Consider the following 13,697-nt stretch of genomic DNA (forward strand, 5'->3'; position numbering starts at 1 on the left):
CTTTTCTAAACCCATCTGGCAACACTAGCATCTGTTTCCAAATTTGTTGATAATATTTTTTAGATGTTTTAAACTCGTTTCTCGGTCTCCTATCACATTAACATTAGTTTCGTTTCCCAAATATAATACCAAACCAAAATTCTTATCGTTAGGAAATGTTTCGAGTCAGAAAATTACACGTGCACCTGGCTAAACCCGCACCAATATTGCACTTGGCACTGTCCAAGCGATTCAAGTCAAACCTCCTGCAGGGATCATCACTCCAATGCTCCGCCAGGGCCAACGCGGGCAGCCAACAGTCGCGACAGTACCAACAGAGCAGCGGCCATGTGCAGGAAGGGGTAAGTTGATAGAAAGATTGGAGGAAATTTTTCTGTTTATGTAACACCCCTCTCCTTGCTGTGGCAGAACATCCAATGGCCACGGAAAATTTTCAGTGGCATTCAGCCCACGGGTTCCGTGCATTTGGGCAACTATTTGGGAGCCATCCGAAAGTGGACGCAGCTGCAGAACAGCCGGGATGATGTCACAGTTTGCATAGTGGATATGCACTCTATTACCATGCCGCACAATCCGCCGGTGCTGCGGGAGAACATCTTTACGATGGCTGCCACACTACTAGCTTGCGGCGTCGATCCCGCCAAGAGTACGCTGTTCGTCCAGTCGTCGGTGTTGGAGCATTGTGAGTTCAACTGGATCCTCAGCTCGATGACCACCACTCCCAGACTGGCGCAGCTGCCACAGTTCAAGGAGAAGTCTCGACTGGTCCGCGACATACCCTTGGGGCTGTATGTCTATCCGGTGCTACAGGCGGCCGACATAATGCTGTACAAGTGAGTGAAGATGAATATTCATTGCAATGAGTGTTTTGACAACGAATTTTTGTACTCTAGGGCCACGCATGTTCCCGTTGGAGCGGACCAGTTGCAGCACATTCAACTGGCTCAGCACTTGGCGAGGACGTTCAACGGGCGCTACGGCGAACTGTTCCCTGTGTGCCATGCCATGATCGAGGAGGGTGATGCCTCCAGAGTGTTGTCACTGCGGGATCCCTCCAAGAAAATGTCCAAGTCCGAGGCGAATCCCAAGGCCACAATCAACCTGTGCGATGCGCCGGAGCTAATCATGGAGAAGATCAAGAAAGCCATCACCGACTTCACCTCGGACATCACCTACAACCCCGATTCGCGGCCTGGGGTCAGTAACCTCGTCAACATCCACGCCCAGGTCACAGGGCAGACAATCCAAAGTGTCTTGGACGAGGCCAAGACATTGGACACAGCCAAGTACAAGGAGCGCGTGGCCGACGCCGTCATTGAACATCTGCGTCCGATTCGTGAGCGAGTCCACGAGCAATTGTCCAACAAAAACGAGCTGATCTACATGCTAGAAATGGGAGCCGAGAAGGCGCGTAGCCAGGCTCAGCAGACAATGCGGGACGTCAAGCAACGTCTTGGCCTTGGCACATATGCGACAATACCAGAGCCAGTTGTCGTGGCGCCCCTGCTGCCAGAGCGATCCAAAATGACGGCCAGTCAGCGCATAGCCAAGAACGTCAACCTGCCGAATCACAATTCCCACAGTCACACGCATTTGGAGGGCCGTAATGAGCGGACTAACTCGTTTGGAGGGGCATCGCCACACGGAAGCGCCGGAGAGGCAACAGGCACTGCAGACCTAAAGGCAATGGCCCAGGCTCAGGCCATTATGATGAGGCCTACCATGCGTCGCCCTGTGGTGCCCACTCAAATGATGCGGGTGGAAAAAGAGCGTAGGGCTACTCCCAGCTACATCTTCAAGATGGACACACGCAATACACCTGCCATAGGCTTTAAGTCACCTTCCACTGCTGCTGCTGAACCCGCGGCCGAGCGCTATCGACCACAGCGCGCCAGCAGCTTCGGATTCGCTAAACCCGAAACTGCGGACAGGAAAGTCAAGTTCGGCCAAAACACGAATACCAGTGCAGTCGCTAGTGTTCTGCAGAAAGTAAAAGCCGAAAGGAGCCAACACTTGCTGGTCAACAGTGCCTACTACAAAGCATTTCAAGCGTCAAATTCTGTTGCTGCCGCCTTGCATGAGACCAAAAACCGAAGCAGTGAGAGAGTCAACAGCGAAATAATTGAGAAGAGCCCCAGCAATGATGCCAGTAATGAGTTGAGCAGCGAAAATACCAGCAATGAATTTAGCAGCAGCGAGCAGGATGAGGCTAACAATTCATCAAGCACAACGGCGGACAACGAAGATTCAGAAGTGTTGGAAGAAGAGTTGGAAGAGGAAGATGAAGTTCCCGAGCGGGGGGCTGCTGAGGCGCCAGCTGCTGGAAAGGCGGAAGTAGGCAACTAGAATACATTGCACTTGTTATTAAATTTATATGTACTTGGCATATATAGACAGATTTTGTTCGATATCATGCCTGGACACGTCGCTCCATGCACATTAACTCCTCGTGGAATAGCCAGTAAGCGGTGTGCCTGAACACCTGTCAGCTTCTCTGTCTACCAATCCGGGGCAAAAGTCTTGCTTTTAGTCGCCGCCGTTTTGGTAGTAGCCCTGCCCTTTTGGCTGATGTTTAAGATGTCCCATGGGAGACACTTGTATGCTGCAGATCACAGATTCACAGATGGTTGTACCTGGCTCCAAGCCATCATCATTGTGTTTTCTTTGTTTAGTTTATTGCTTTCAGCTAACTTATTGTACTTTCGATAATATTTGGTCTCTTATGCTATGGTATGAATGTTGACGGCGAGGATATTGTGCATGTGTACAGAGAAAAGCAGATCCTGCAGGCAAATAAAATGTGTCTTGAATGTTGATGTGTGATAAATGTGTGAGCTATTAAATATCATCGTGCATTGCATTGCGTTGCATGCTCAAGATGTGCTGTGCATCAATATCAGCGGCACCTCGTTGCTGTATTTTGAGTTCTCCTGGCCAAGCAGGGCTGATTCACTGCAATCGCGCATCATGGCTATGGAATTGTTGCGCTGCTCCCTCTGCCGCAAGCGGCTGTGGCGGATGCCGTAGGCCAGAAAGATTGCCAGACCTATGCTGAGCCAAATACAAAAACGCACCCAGGTGAGTATGTCCAGTTTGATCATCAAGTAGATGTTGATCAAGATGGATATGCCTGGGAGCCACGGCACCAAGGGCACCGTGAAGGAGAGTTTCACAGCGGATGTCGGCTGACGCGAGATGATCACTAGCATGACCACCAAAGGTATGGCACCCAGCACCAAGGCAATGCCATCGGAATGGGTGACATTCGCCAGATCCTCTTCGAATTTGGTAAGAATTTGGGAGAAGACAAAGCACCACAGAGCTGAAAGGGGGGAATGTTTAACGTTTGCTTTTGGAAATAACACCGTTTTACTTACAGAACAGAGTCACCATCACGGTGACAATCCTCGATGTTTGCTTGGTGGATACGGTCAAGCCTTTGGAATTGAAGAGACGTCGCCAGAGGCCACAGGGTTGATCGTGGTCAGCGGAAGATATCGCGCGACCATTGCCAACGATGCGACTCTCTCGACGATCATCCACTTCGTAACGCAGCATCAGGACACAGCTGGCCACCATGGAGTAGGCCAGCAAGGTGCCAATCGACATCATGTTCACCAGCTGGCTGAGATTGAAGACGGCGGCCAGAATGCCAGTCAACAGGCCGGTAATCATGGTTCCTTTGAAGGGAGTTTTGTACTTTTCGCTAATGTCGCCCAAAAACCGGAACAGCAGTCCGTCGTTGGACATGGCGAAGACAATGCGAGGCAGTGGGAACATGGCACCCATCATACTGGAGCACAGGCCAAACATTGCGCCAATGCTGACCACATACTCGGCCACATGCCAGCCATTGATCCTGAAGACGTGCGGCAGTGGGGCCTTCTCATCCTGCTCGTAGTAGGGCAGCATCATGGTTAGCACCGAAGAAACGCCAAAGTAGGCGAGGAATATCATGGCCAGGGACACAATTACAGCAAATGGAATGGATTTCTTCGGGTTCTTGGCCTCCTCGCCCGCGGTGGCGATGCAATCGAAGCCAATGAAGCCGTAAAAGCAGACTGCGGCCCCCTTAATAATGCCCGAGACGCCGTATGGCATGAAGCCACCATCGCCGTATCCCTCGGGCACAGAAGATTTCGGTATGGCCCAGTTGCTCCTGGAAACTATCAACGGAATCAGACCACAGGGTAACCAAAGGATTTGCGTGGCTATCACTCACCATGGAAGAGACCTGCGATGATCACAAAGAGAACTACGCCCAAGTTCAGAATGGTAAAGACATTGTTCACCCTCGTCGACTCCTTGGCGCCCACGGCAATGGCCAGCGAGAACAGTATCGTGACCACAAAGGCGAACAGGTCCGGATAGGCGCCCATGCCCTGGATATTAATGGGCAAATGGGTGCCCAGAAAGCTGCTCATCGGGTTCCCACACAGCTGGTCCAGATACGTGCTAAGCCCTTTGACGACACTGGCGGAACCTGCCCGAAAAATGAAAAGAAATCAATATGAAAAATGTGTGAATTAATTGATAAAAATAATGTCAATCAGACATCAGACGGCGGCGCCATCAATTGAATTGCCGCCAGCTTACCAATTGCGTATTCGAGTATGAGATTCCATCCAATGAGGAACGCGATGAACTCGCCAATGGTCACATAGCTGTAGATGTAGGCAGAGCCCGCCTTGGGAACACGGGCTCCGAACTCCGCATAGCAGAGGCCAGCGAATATCGAGGCGATCGCAGCAATCAGAAAGCTGATGACCACAGCGGGGCCAGCAACCTGCTTGGACACTTCGCCAGCCAGGACATAGACACCCACGCCCAGCGTTGACCCAATGCCGAGGGCTGTGAGATCAAAGGCTGACAAGACCTTGGCAAGTTTCGATTCATTCGAGTCCTCCAGCGGCTTCTTGCGTGTGAGTACGCGAAAGGCATTCGTCACGCTCCAGCTCGGCATGCTGAAAAATTTAATCGAATCAAGTAAATTCTCGGATGTAACAACGGACCGATCGTCGGGTTCTATTCAGTCTGAAGGGCTTTTGCTGAGCTCCACAAAAATACACCCGTAACCGATGCTTACAGAACCGACATATTAACACGTTCGCAGATTTTGTACGGGTCGCAATGGGGGTGTCGGTCGGTGGCGGTGGCGGTGGAAAGTGCCTGTAGATGGGCCACGCTTCGATCAGGGCAAAAGAAATGTGCGGAGTTTTGGTTTATGGCCGGCCATAAGAAAATTAGTAGGCGTCTGTTAATGTGCGAATGTAGACTACGTTGTTTGATTGGGTCGCGTCGCGAAAGCTGATTTAAACTCGAGTCTTGTGATCATCGGCTTCGGGAATGATCCCCCGATGACTAAGTGGGAAATCTCTTTAAAAACGCAGCTACTTCTCCACCTTCACCCTCCAGATTAACTAAGTTAGTTCAGTCATTCCATTAGCCGTTTTTTAAATGTAACTTATGGAGATGTTTAAATGTCGAACTCTCCCTAATGCTCCTCAAGAAACTTTTGGTTGTGAAAGAATTGTTGACTATAATTGAGTTATTTTCCGTAATTTTTTTATTCCTAAAAATGTAAAGCTCTTGCTTTAAAGTGTCCTAAATAAACTCTTTTAAACGACTTTAATTGAATGCCCAAAACGGTCACCGATCAGCAGGAACTCCACTTCAACATTCTCTCACCTTTTTTCTTCGAGAAGTATTTAAAATCCTTTGGAGATTATCAACGAAAGCAATCTGTTTGGCTCTTTAATCGTATCACAAGTTTTCCACAACTAATTAATGTTCAATAAAGTATCACAAATAATAATCCATCTTTTATCGTTCGATTCACAGGCACGGAATCGAATGGCAAGAATGTGTAGATACTGGCAAATTAATTTCTAATTGAATTTCAGAATTGATTCGTATCGAGCTGACCGTTCGAGCTGCGTCTGAACATTTAACATGAGTGCGAAACCGTTAAATAGCGCATTTGGGTGTACGGCTCGGGAAGATCGTGGTGAGTTGAGCGGGCTCGAGACAGAAGCTTCCCGCAATTAACCACGGACGGAATCCTCAGGTCGGGCACGAAGCAGAGGCGCCGTGAAATGAGGTGGAAACACATCGTTTGCGATGATAACGCTAATTAATTCGTCATCATGCTCGTAGAGCGATCCTCCCTGCCTAACCTACCCTACCCCACTGGGAATTCTCAGATTTGCCAGGTGACTTAGAATGACCTTTGCGGCCCCAAAGCCCTAATGAATTGTCATAATCGATTAGCGGTTAAGGTATGGGCCTTTTGAGTATGGCGCACTGTTGGAATGTAGAGAATACAGAACAATTCTGAAAATATCATAATTATATTCAATAAAAGTATTTTGAGATATTTTTAACAAATATTTCAAAGACAATTTTTGTCTAATATTTCAAGGGAAGATCAACTGATATCTTGAGGGCCCCTTCCATAGATAAGTGTTTAACATGAAACCTTGCCTCTTGTACACAGTTCGAATTTGTTATTACTCCCAATGGACTCAAATTATTTATGATTCATATTCAGTTTGTGCTTATTCAATCATTTTTTGGCAGGGAAGCTCTCTGGTCCACACAGCTCAATACATTCAATACATTTTGTTTGAGTTTTCCATTGGCATGGCGCTACTTGGATATTTGTATTGTTTATAGATAATTCTGCCTGCTAACACGGGACTACGCGCTCTGGGGGTCGTGTGGCTCAGGTGGGTGTCAACTGTTGCTAAAAATACCCGCCGTATTTGATTGCATTTAACGCTAATTTTAGCCACTTGTTGCATGGTGGCTCTGCTGACATCCACTCACCCATAGTATTCGGCGAACTCCTCCATTGTTGATACTCGATTCAATTCAATCAATTTGGTTTCCAATTAATATCATCAATTTGTGGCAAATTCGCGCTTGCTTTCCTCACATGGAAGCGGCTGGGTCTCTAAAATAGTACTGCCGACCGGCACTATCCACAGAAATCACATTTTGAACCACGCAACCACAGAACCATGAAAAACTATATAAGGAGGTCTCGTCGGCGGCAGAGTCCCTCGGCGCTTTTCCTAATTTTCAGTGCTCGTTTGCTTATCGACGCGGAGGTTGGTTGCGGACAACATTTTTTTTCAAGTGTTTACCGTATGTGCGCCAAAAAATGATTTGGTGCAGTTTATGCGGCAAGATCGCGAAAGATGTGAAATTGGTTCATGTACCGGTATGTTTAGAGAAGAGAAAAGGTTAGAAGAGAAAGGGTTAATCAGCACACTCCATTGTTGTTGCCCTCGTTGCCACACTTTTCCCTAATTTATGCCAACGAGACCTCCTTATATAGTTTCTTCATGCACAGAACCACGTTGCAGCTGCTCGTTCTCTCTGGCCGCTATTGTTGGTCGAAACGAGAGAGCAACTGGGTTGCCAACGTCTTCGTTTCGCCCATGTGCTGGCCCCGAATTTAGGCCCTAGGCATGTGGCTGACAACCCCAATCGCGGAGAGGTGGAAACATATCCAGCTCTCCCTCTCTCTCTCGTTCTTTCTCCCGCTCTCTGAAAGTCTTTTAGAGCTTATTTAAAGGCATTTTCTATTGCATCAGCCCTGTAGCGTAGCCTCTTTCCCTTAACAGAGTTTCTAAGAATAAGGCCATGTGTCTCTCATTGTCTGATAAAAACAAATCCAAACACGCGAACTATTTTAGCTCTGGATATTAGGTTCTTTGCCGATATTTCTACCTGGTGCTTGCCCGGCAACAAGGGTATATTGTGTTTGCGCGTAGGTTGTCAGGTATAAAAACCTAAAAGGCAAAGAGTACGGAATGATGAAGATGATGTTTCTAAATGCTATTATTACATTATTTTTTGAGGGGATATCGTATTTGAACGCATTGTAGGGTACATTATTTCTGAGAAATATAAAAATAAATTTCCAAGCCACACATATAAAAGAGAAATTGATAATTTATTTATAATTAACGTCACCGATTTGCATGTTAATCAATAAGAGCAACGAATCGCTGTATGAATGAATCATTGACAGTATCTGTTGCTTCATTTGGCGTGGAGATAACTCATTGATAAGAATAAATTCGGATTTAATTACCTTATTAATTAATAATTAAATTCGTTTTGAAATTATATAGTTTTTTATTGATCGAGATCGCTGCGCAGTTATTAAAAAAATGTTTATAAAAGAGTTAAAAGTTAGTGAAACACAATTACGGAAATAATTATTATTCAAATTAAATTGGAGAGCTTTTACAGCTGCGCGCCAAGATAGCAATTCAAATATTTAAGCCACCAAAATGTGCTTTCAGGCGAGGTGGGACTCTACGACAACTATAAAGAGAGAGAGAGAGTGCGAGTGAAGACTCACTTTTTCACCTCAGCAATCGGCTGCTGTCCAAAACCCACCACAACGTTGAGCGCAAGATCGACTGGCCCCGCGAATTTATTCCGTTAACTTTCCACCAGCACAACAGAGAGATCCACACCCAGCTCGAACGCGGTGCTCAGGTAATCGTGGGTGGAATTAACGTGCACGAATCTGCCTGATAAGCCCATTGTGTTTTCGCGTTTGTTGTGTTCTCGTTCGCTGCTGTTTTGCCTGCCTGTCCGGTGCTGTAGTAGAAGAAGAAACGGTAAAAGTGTGGGAAAAATCGAGTTTGAGGTGTTTTCAATAAAGGGATTTGGGCATTAAAAGCTTTAAAAATTAAATGGTCAGTGTTACAGAGTGATCAGGCCAATTCAATCAATCAAAGTACAGACCTAGAACAGTTCATGCAAAAATGTATCTACGAGTATGTGTGCTTATATTATATTTCTGAATTGTTCTCTATGTACTTAAATGTATTGTGTGCAAATAATTCAAGGGGGCAAAGACACCCCCAATTGTCCGCAAAAAAAAAAATAGTCTTGTCAATGAAAAATAGAGAAAATATACATACATATGTACATTTGTATGTATGTACATATATGTATGTACAATAGTTATCTTAAAAATTCTCGTATATTTTTTATGCACAATAATACTTGTATTTAATGTAGTAAAGATTTAGCTACATCTTATCAGTTGGTTCATCTTCCAGTAAACTTTATATCTTGAAATATATCTAGATTCTAGAAGAACATAATGATATGAAATATGAAAAAGAGTACATTACTTATAAGCCAGGCAAATCAATTTCAAACTTACATACATATGTATATGCATATATATGTATGTATGTACATTCATACATACATACATATGTACATAAATATGTGTGTTTGTTTGTACAGATTGTACATACATTTATAATCCATGGAGTATGTATGTATGTATGTATGTACGGACACATTTTCTATAGCATTTGGGCAACTCTCATTCCCAGCTTCATCACATTTGCATTTAATTTCGGTGGCACTCATTAGGCGTGTAATTTGTCCGCATTTCAATTTGTCACAGTTTGTTAAACAATACGAGCACAAGTATCGTATGTGGCTGGAAATATTTGCACAAGTGCAGTGTGCCAATTTGATGGCTAATATTTGTTTACTTCCATTTTTTCTATTCAATTTATTTCTCAATTAACGAAACGGCAAAGAAACAGCTTAAGCCTAACAGTTAACGAGAAAAACCCCCCATAAAAATAATACAATGAGAGTATTGGGCCAGGTGTGTTTTTGGCTATGGGTAGATGAGTCGGACGGATTGTATTAAACGGTTAATATATCCGGAACGAACAGGAAAACTCATCCATCATTGGCATAGTGTCCCACACCGACTTATCGCCATTCACTATGCTAATTTTTTTAAATGACTTTTTTGCGCTAATTTCTGTTTCTGTTTTCAGTTCCATTTATGGCGCCATGGGGATGTCAACTGATCTGAAGCACAGGGGAAATAGCCATAGAAATGTGTCGATAATTTTGCTGTTAGCTGCCGGATTAGCCGTTGCCTTAACTAATGGCCAAGATGCGAGATCCCCCGGTAAACCGCACATCATCATCATAATGGCTGATGATTTGGTGAGTGTCTAGTGGGCTCCCTTGAATCTCTGCTAATTATTGTTCTCCCCGGCCAGGGCTTTGACGATGTAAGCTTTCGGGGCTCCAATAACTTTCTCACGCCCAATATCGATGCCTTGGCATATAGCGGCGTGATTCTCAACAATCTGTACACCGCCTCCATGTGCACGCCGAGCAGGTCTGCGCTTCTCACTGGGAAATATCCCATTAATACAGGTAATTGCCCATTGCCAATAAATCCAAGCTCAGACCAATAACAAATCCATTTCCAGGCATGCAGCACTATGTGATCGTGAATGATCAGCCTTGGGGTCTGCCACAAAAGGAGAAGACAATGGCGGAGATCTTCCGGGAGAACGGCTACTACACCAGTCTCCTGGGCAAGTGGCATCTGGGCATGTCACAGCGCAACTTTACGCCCACACAGCGTGGCTTCGACCACCATCTGGGATACTTGGGAGCCTATGTGGACTACTACGACCAGACCTACCAGCAGAATGTAAGAGAGATGGTCGAGGTAGGTGCATGCCAAAGGCGCTTCACCTCTTTGGTTTCTTTGCAGGGAAAGAACTACGCGAGAGGGCACGATTTCCGCCTGAATCTGAACGTCACCCACGACCAGGTGGGCCACTACGTGACGGACGTGCTCAGCGACGCAGCCGTCCAGCTGATAGAGCAGCACAGCAGCAGCAACAGCAGCCAGCCGCTGTTCCTGCTCCTCAGTCACCTGGCTCCGCATGCGGCCAACGACGACGATCCAATGCAGGCCCCCGCCGAGGAGCTGGCCAAGTTCGAGTACATCCGAAACGAGACCCATCGCTACTACGCCGCCATGGTCTCACGGCTGGACAGGAGTGTGGGACGAGTCATCGATGCCCTGGCCCGCCAGCAGATGCTGCAGGACAGCATTGTCCTCTTCCTGTCGGACAACGGCGGACCCACAGTGGGGGAGCACTCGACGACGGCCTCCAACTATCCCCTGAGAGGCGTAAGTATTATACAGACAATCAATCAGTTAGGCATTCTCCTGATGACCATCATCTCATTCCACAGCAAAAGAACTCTCCCTGGGAGGGAGGTCTGAGATCCTCTGCGGCCATATGGAGCTCTGAGTTCGAGCGACTGGGCACCGTGTGGAAGCAGCAGACCTACATTGGCGATCTACTGCCGACACTCGCCGCTGCGGCGGGCATAACACCAGATCCAGACTTGCACTTGGACGGCATGAATCTCTGGCCGGCCCTCAAGTACGGCTACGAGTCGTTGGAGCGAGAGATCGTCCACACCATTGACACGAATCCAGCGTCACCATATCTGGCCTACACACGCGGCAAGTGGAAGGTGGTGAATGGCACCACCAACGCTGCCCTCTTCGATGGCTGGCTGGGCGAGCGGGTAACCCAAGAAGTGGATCCACGATCGGCCAACTACGAGGAGCTGATCCGCAACACCAGCGTATGGCAGCACCTCCAACTGCTGATGGGGAGCCAGAGTGAGCGAAACATCAGCAGTCTGCGGCAGCAGGCACAGATCGAGTGTCCGGAGTCCTCCGCAGCGACCAAGCCGTGTCTGCCGCTGCTGGCCCCCTGTCTCTTCGACATCGATGTGGATCCCTGCGAGCGCAACAACCTGTACGAGGAGTACCGTAACTCGACCATCCTCCTGGACTTGCTGCAACGCATCGAGCAGTTTGCCAGGCAGGCGCATGCTCCGAACAATAAGCCCGAGGATCCGCAATGCGATCCACGCTTTTACCACAACGAGTGGACCTGGTGGCAGGACGAACAGGCCTCGGGGGCAGGACGACTAAACTCTATTCTGATAGTATTTGTATGCTTTGGGTGGATCTTTTAAGTTGGGTAAACTGGATGTATGCTAACTATATTCTACACATTTCCACTGACATCTGGCCCGAAAGTATGCTCCCGAAAATCATTTCCAAGTCCGATAAGAAATGTGCAAACTTTGAAACAAAAACATAACTTTCTTTTGCAACAAACAGTCGAACATTTGCACCCGAAAGGTCCAACTATTATTAGTTTTGAGTTGGAACCATTAATGGTTCTGAGTAATGTCTAGATGGTAATCATTTAGATTATGTGCCTATCTTATCGATGGGCCCATCGCTTCCGTGAACTGTGATAGCTGCGAAACCCCCGTCAACATATGCATACACAAGACATAATTCAATCGAAAGATCAAAAACGAATCACAGTCCATCATGTAATACTTCAACAAGTGCTTGATAGGATTTGATGTGTGATAGAAAACCTTTTCTTTTTTATTGTCTGGCTACTAGAAAACGTTCCAAGAAAGTAACGATAAGATCATACTTCTGCTCGGTTCTATGATTAACTTTTCCCAGTAGTATTTTCAGAGTTGCTTGTTATCAAAGTTATTGTTATCCCAGTCATAAATTAGACAAAAAAAATATATATATGTATAAATACTTTTTTTATATTTAAAATGGGACTTTGTTTTTTGTTAAATATACTTTCTGCGGAAACAGAGTATATTTTTAATGACTGAAATTAATTTTGTCCACAGATACGCTTTGATTAAAAGACGGTTCCATTCTTGGACTGGCCCACGAGCACCTCGTACTTGTCGAACTTGCGCAGTGCCAGGTTCTCGTGCTTGATGATGCACAGCTTTTCGCTGAGGATGAGGCTGCCCATGAGCAGGCCACCGTCGGTCTTGGCCCGGCACATGAACACGCGCTCGTTGTAGACCGTTGTGCCCACGGAAACGGAGTACCGCTCGTATAAGCCGTCGAAGCTGCGCACCCACACGTAGTTCAGGTTGCGCTCTGCCACCAGGAGATCGTATGTTGTCGCCTTGGAGGACGTCAGCTGGTTGTTGAAGTAGGCGACACCCGTCTCCGCCACCACGCGGGCTGGCAGGATCGTGTTGCTGTACTTCACGCGGCCAATGTAGATGTTGTAGCCGTAAGGATCGAATCCTCCCAGAATTGCGTTACCAGGGAAGGGGAACGACAGGTTACCGGCCTTCCAAACGTGCTCGGTATCTGAAGTAGTGCAAGATTAGCATCCATTGATATCCAGAATCCATGGTTTACTCACCAAAGGTTGAGGGCACCGCCGAGGCGACTGCGAACAGGGCAAAAACTATACAGGCAACTTTGTACATCTCGAGGGGTTCTTTGATACCAAATGAATGTGAAAGGTCTGGCCGGGCACACTTCTTTTATAGTTGCCTCCTTATCACCCGACTTGTTACCCTTATCGCTATCAGATGATTACTATTGATAGGATCGTTTCGATTCGGTGAGTAACATTCTTGAGAGTGAGTTTTCGCATCGTGATTTTATTGCACCATAAAAAATACAAGACATTTCCTAAGTAAAAATCCCCCACTAGATCCAAGAAGTATTTCATAATATTAGCTTATTAAATAATCGATTTCGAAGTAAATTGATTCAGTGATTAACAGGCTCCAAAGATCATATGTTGCGAATATTTTTAATTTTATCTTTTTTCATGGTAAAAGGTTTAAATTTAAAGAATTATATTAACAGTTTATTCACTAATCAATATAACGATTAACAGGCTCCACGGATCATAGATTACGAATATTATGTAATTCTGTATTTTCAAAGTAAAGGTTTTAACTTTAAGGAATTATATACGGAGTTCTTTAACTGATCAGTAAATTGTACAATCTAA

The 13,697-nt window shown here is 46.2% G+C and overlaps 4 protein-coding genes across 7 annotated transcripts; 2 read left to right on the forward strand and 2 right to left on the reverse strand.

Annotated features, from left to right (window-relative positions):
• Positions 1-20: 20 nt before the first annotated feature.
• On the forward strand, positions 21-2,388 carry LOC117892898. Its single transcript, XM_034799197.1, has 3 exons — positions 21-341; positions 409-833; positions 894-2,388. Exons 1-3 carry the CDS (start codon positions 156-158, stop codon positions 2,344-2,346), a joined length of 2,064 nt encoding a protein of 687 aa, XP_034655088.1. The 5' UTR covers positions 21-155; the 3' UTR covers positions 2,347-2,388.
• A 266-nt stretch (positions 2,389-2,654) lies between these two features.
• LOC117892899 (cationic amino acid transporter 2) lies at positions 2,655-6,986 on the reverse strand. Of its 2 annotated transcripts, none has more exons than XM_034799198.1 (5): positions 6,829-6,986; positions 4,597-4,964; positions 4,223-4,483; positions 3,378-4,166; positions 2,655-3,322 (listed from the first exon to the last, which is right to left on the reverse strand). In XM_034799198.1, the coding sequence occupies exons 1-5, from the start codon at positions 6,852-6,854 to the stop codon at positions 2,874-2,876; spliced, it is 1,893 nt and encodes a 630-aa protein (XP_034655089.1). In that variant the 5' UTR covers positions 6,855-6,986; the 3' UTR covers positions 2,655-2,873. The 2 variants fall into 2 exon arrangements, with proteins under 2 accessions (XP_034655089.1, XP_034655090.1); XM_034799199.1 differs by lacking the exon at positions 6,829-6,986 and adding an exon at positions 5,689-5,875.
• Positions 6,987-8,462: 1,476 nt separating this feature from the next.
• On the forward strand, positions 8,463-12,423 carry LOC117894151 (arylsulfatase B). Of its 3 annotated transcripts, none has more exons than XM_034801045.1 (6): positions 8,463-8,642; positions 9,837-10,011; positions 10,068-10,227; positions 10,284-10,510; positions 10,574-10,999; positions 11,065-12,423. In XM_034801045.1, exons 2-6 carry the CDS (start codon positions 9,853-9,855, stop codon positions 11,863-11,865), a joined length of 1,773 nt encoding a protein of 590 aa, XP_034656936.1. In that variant the 5' UTR covers positions 8,463-8,642; positions 9,837-9,852; the 3' UTR covers positions 11,866-12,423. The 3 variants fall into 3 exon arrangements, with proteins under 3 accessions (XP_034656936.1, XP_034656938.1, XP_034656935.1); XM_034801047.1 differs by having other exon boundaries at positions 8,499-8,517; XM_034801044.1 differs by lacking the exon at positions 8,463-8,642 and adding an exon at positions 8,767-8,801.
• A 23-nt stretch (positions 12,424-12,446) lies between these two features.
• On the reverse strand, positions 12,447-13,209 carry LOC117894152. The gene is made up of 2 exons (XM_034801048.1): positions 13,095-13,209; positions 12,447-13,039 (listed from the first exon to the last, which is right to left on the reverse strand). The coding sequence occupies exons 1-2, from the start codon at positions 13,159-13,161 to the stop codon at positions 12,570-12,572; spliced, it is 537 nt and encodes a 178-aa protein (XP_034656939.1). The 5' UTR covers positions 13,162-13,209; the 3' UTR covers positions 12,447-12,569.
• Between the last annotated feature and the right edge of the window lie 488 nt (positions 13,210-13,697).

This window comes from Drosophila subobscura, chromosome J (genome assembly GCF_008121235.1).
Source record: "Drosophila subobscura isolate 14011-0131.10 chromosome J, UCBerk_Dsub_1.0, whole genome shotgun sequence".
NCBI lineage: Eukaryota > Metazoa > Arthropoda > Insecta > Diptera > Drosophilidae > Drosophila > Drosophila subobscura.

What these genes read in the sequence shown, in the direction of transcription:
- LOC117892898 (XM_034799197.1), top strand. Translation starts at nt 156, where the DNA reads ATGTTTCGAGTCAGAAAATTACACGTGCACCTGGCTAAACCCGCACCA. An exon ending in GCGGCCATGTGCAGGAAGGG is followed by an intron (nt 342 to 408) that starts GTAAGTTGATAG and finishes TTGCTGTGGCAG; the next exon opens with AACATCCAATGGCCACGGAA. An exon ending in GCCGACATAATGCTGTACAA is followed by an intron (nt 834 to 893) that starts GTGAGTGAAGAT and finishes TTTGTACTCTAG; the next exon opens with GGCCACGCATGTTCCCGTTG.
- LOC117892899 (XM_034799198.1), bottom strand. Translation starts at nt 6,854, where the DNA reads ATGGAGGAGTTCGCCGAATACTATGG. An exon ending in GAGTTCGCCGAATACTATGG is followed by an intron (nt 4,965 to 6,828) that starts GTGAGTGGATGT and finishes TAAATTTTTCAG; the next exon opens with CATGCCGAGCTGGAGCGTGA. An exon ending in CATACTCGAATACGCAATTG is followed by an intron (nt 4,484 to 4,596) that starts GTAAGCTGGCGG and finishes TTTTTCGGGCAG; the next exon opens with GTTCCGCCAGTGTCGTCAAA.
- LOC117894151 (XM_034801044.1), top strand. Translation starts at nt 8,782, where the DNA reads ATGCAAAAATGTATCTACGA. An exon ending in TCATAATGGCTGATGATTTG is followed by an intron (nt 10,012 to 10,067) that starts GTGAGTGTCTAG and finishes CTCCCCGGCCAG; the next exon opens with GGCTTTGACGATGTAAGCTT. An exon ending in CCAACTATCCCCTGAGAGGC is followed by an intron (nt 11,000 to 11,064) that starts GTAAGTATTATA and finishes CTCATTCCACAG; the next exon opens with CAAAAGAACTCTCCCTGGGA.
- LOC117894152 (XM_034801048.1), bottom strand. Translation starts at nt 13,161, where the DNA reads ATGTACAAAGTTGCCTGTATAGTTTTTGCCCTGTTCGCAGTCGCCTCG. An exon ending in GGCGGTGCCCTCAACCTTTG is followed by an intron (nt 13,040 to 13,094) that starts GTGAGTAAACCA and finishes GCACTACTTCAG; the next exon opens with ATACCGAGCACGTTTGGAAG.